Genomic DNA, 3,186 nt, shown 5'->3' with positions numbered 1-3,186 from the left:
GCAGCAGAAGCAGCGACAGCAGCAGAGGCAGCCGCAGCAGCGGCAGCAGCAGGAGCAGCAGAGGCAGTGGAAGCAGCAGAAGCAGCGGCAGCAGCAGAAGCAGCGGCAGCAGCAGAAGCAGCGTCAGCAGCAGAAGCAGCAGCAGAAGGCGCAGCCGCAGAGATCACCCGAGCAGCAAGAGAAGAAAAAGAATTGCTGTTTCTGTTAGCAGCGGCAGCAGCAGAGGTCGCAGCAGAAGCAGCAGCAGCAGCAGCAGAGACCGCAGCAGAAGCGGCAGCAGTGGCAGCAGCAGAAGCAGCGGCAGCAGCAGAAGCAGCGGCAGCAGCAGAAGCAGCGGCAGCAGCAGAACCCGCAGCAGCAGCAGAGGCAGCAGCAGCAGCAGAGGCAGCAGCAGCCGAGGCAGCAGCAGAAGCAGCAGCAGCAGGAGTATCAGCAGCAGAAGCAGCAGCAGGAAGCAGCACAGAGGACGGGGCCGACGGTCTCGCGGCCACCATCGGAGGCGCAGCAGCAGCAGCAGCAGCAGCACACGTAGCAGCAGCAGCAGCAGAAGCAGAAGCAGCGTGCACAGGAAGAGGAGAAGGAGCCACAGCTCCGCATCGAGGCCCCGTCACGGCAGCAGCAGCAGCAGCAGCAGAAGCAGAAGAAGCAGAAGAAGCAGCAGGAGCAGCAGGGGCAGGAGAAGAAGCAGCAGCAGGAGCAGCAGCAGAAGGCCGATGAGGTGGAGGAGCCGCAGCAACAGCAGCAGGCGGCGATTCTACTCTCGATCTGTCTCCAGAAGCAGGTCTTACTCTGTAAGTGTTGCAGCAGCTGCTGCTGCTGCTATTGCTGCTGCTGCTGTTGCTTCTGCTGCTGTTGCTTCTCTTGCTGTTACTGCTGCTGCTGCTGCTGTTACTTTGTCTCGACGCATTGAGGTGTGTCTTGAGTTGGTTTATGCTGCAGCAAGTGCAGCAGCAGCTGCTGCACTTGCTGCAGCTGTAGCTGCTGATGCTGCAGCACTGAAGCTGCGGCTGTACTTGCCGCAGCAGCAACAGGAGCAGTAGTTAGTTGGTGAGGGAGACATTGATATTTATTTGCTGCTGCTTGTTTGTTGTGCAGCGAGACTTCGGCGGTCGTGCTGCTGCTGCTGCTGCTGGAGGTGTGGGGTCGCGGTGGCAGCTAACAGCAGCAGAACGAAGAGAGAAAGAGCTGCGCATACACCGCGAAAATCGCTGTCTCCCGTGTCCTTTCATGATAGAAGCAGGTGTATGTACAGAAGGAAGAGAGTGCGGCTACTGTCACGAGAAAGACCATTTAAAGCAGCGCAGCAAAAGAGAAGATCGCAGCAGCAGCTGCTGCAGCAACAGCAGCAGCAGTAGCAGCAGCAGAGGCCACTACTCAGATCAGAGTGCTCCTTCTTGCTCTTCTCACTTCTCTTCTGCTGCTTCTTCAAGAGAAACTTCAAGAGAGAGACACAGACAAAGATATAGCTCGCAGTCTATACATTAAACACCAGCAGCAGCAGTAGCAGCAGCAGCAGCAGCAGCAGCGGCGGCGGCGAGATGGACGAACGGCTACAAAGCCACAACCCACACAGCTAGCTAGCTAGCCAGCTAGCTAGCACAGAGCTAGCTAGCTAGCTAGCCCCTACCTTCGTGTTTAGTTAGCGAGGATGCAAGTTAACAGGAGATGCATCTCTTTATATATATATATATATATATATATGATTATATATATTTATATAGTTATATATGTGTATATTTATTTATTTATATAAGCATATATATATATATATTTTCGTGCAGTTGTTTGCATCTGACGCGCATATAAACAGACGTACATCTGTATGTCTATTTAAATATATATAAATATATTTAAAACTATATAATTATATAAATATGTAATTATATAAATATATAATTATATAAATATATATTTATATACAAACTGCATGCAAATCTGTCTTTTAAGAGATTGACGAGGATTTAATTTGTTAAACAAATTTCTCGCAACAAACTCTTCAACAATATATCTGTATCTATTTACATATATATATTATATATAATATATATAATACATATATATATATATATATGTAGATATATATATGTTTATATATATATATATGTATATATACTATGTATTTATATGCATATATACATATATATATATATATATATATATGTATATGTATATGTATATATATATATATATATGTATATATATGTATATATACATATATACATATATATATATATACATATGTTTAGCGAAGAGCAGAAGATTTGCATGATTTCATTTTAATTCGGAGCGACACAACTTGTCAATATTTGTGTGCAGAAACAAAAAAGAAGAATGTGCTTCAGGTTTAGGGTTTAGGGTTTAGGGTTTAGGGTTTGTTAGCTGCGACTCTGTCTGAGTCTTATTTAAACCGCCATTAGCGTTTTCATCGCAACCTTTTTTATTATTAATTTCTATTTAATTTTATTTAATTTTATTTATTATTTTGTTTATTATTTTGTTTATTTATTTTTACTTTTTATTTTTTTCTACTGCTGAGAGTCTCTCCTAGTTGTATTAGCAGTATTATTATTTATTGTTTTTTATGTTTATTTCTTTTATTATTTATTATATTTATATTTATATAGATTTATTTGTTTTTATTATTTAGAGACAGACACAGTGTAGGGGCTGTTCGGGTGTATAAGCACCTCCTCCAACGCTGCGCAGTTGAATAAAAAAAATAAATTATTTAGAGCTTTAAAGAAATAATAAATAAAATATCAAAATAACTCAAATTAATTTGTTTATTTAATTAAAAATAATTTGCTTAACATGTAATAGAGGATTTATTTAATTTCTTCGGGTGTAACGGATGACACGGCTACTGTTGCTGCTTCTCTTGCTGCTGCTTCTGCTGCTGCTTCTCATTCTGCTTCTGCTGCTGCTACTTCTTTTGTTGCTGCTGCTATTCATGTTGCTGCTGCTACTTATGCTGCTTCTGCTGCTGGCACTTACATTGCTGCTGCGTCTAGTTCTTCTGTTGCTGCTGCTGCTACTTCTTTTGTTGCTGCTGCTGCTGCTTATACACCTCTTGCTGCTGCTGCTAACTCTCTTCTACTTCTCTTGCTTCTGCTCCTTCTTTTTCTCGGTGCGACTGCTTCTCCATGTGTATATGAGAGCACACATATATGTATATATATATATATA

At 42.7% G+C, this 3,186-nt stretch overlaps 1 protein-coding gene across 1 annotated transcript in view; it reads left to right on the top strand.

Annotated features, from left to right (window-relative positions):
- The window catches only part of EAH_00050530 (hypothetical protein, conserved), a gene marked incomplete at both ends in the record, with an annotated part of 2,464 nt that extends 1,747 nt beyond the window's left edge, over positions 1-717 (top strand). The window contains one exon of the mRNA XM_013394265.1: positions 5-717. Within this exon, the coding sequence (XP_013249719.1) occupies positions 5-717 (713 nt within the window). The remainder of the gene's footprint in view (positions 1-4) is intronic.
- Positions 718-3,186: the final 2,469 nt, after the last annotated feature.

The sequence above is a fragment of the Eimeria acervulina genome, genomic scaffold (assembly GCF_000499425.1).
Source record: "Eimeria acervulina Houghton genomic scaffold, Eah_scaff848, whole genome shotgun sequence".
Taxonomy (NCBI): Eukaryota; Apicomplexa; class Conoidasida; order Eucoccidiorida; family Eimeriidae; genus Eimeria; species Eimeria acervulina.
This window is presented reverse-complemented; position numbering and strand designations above follow the sequence as displayed.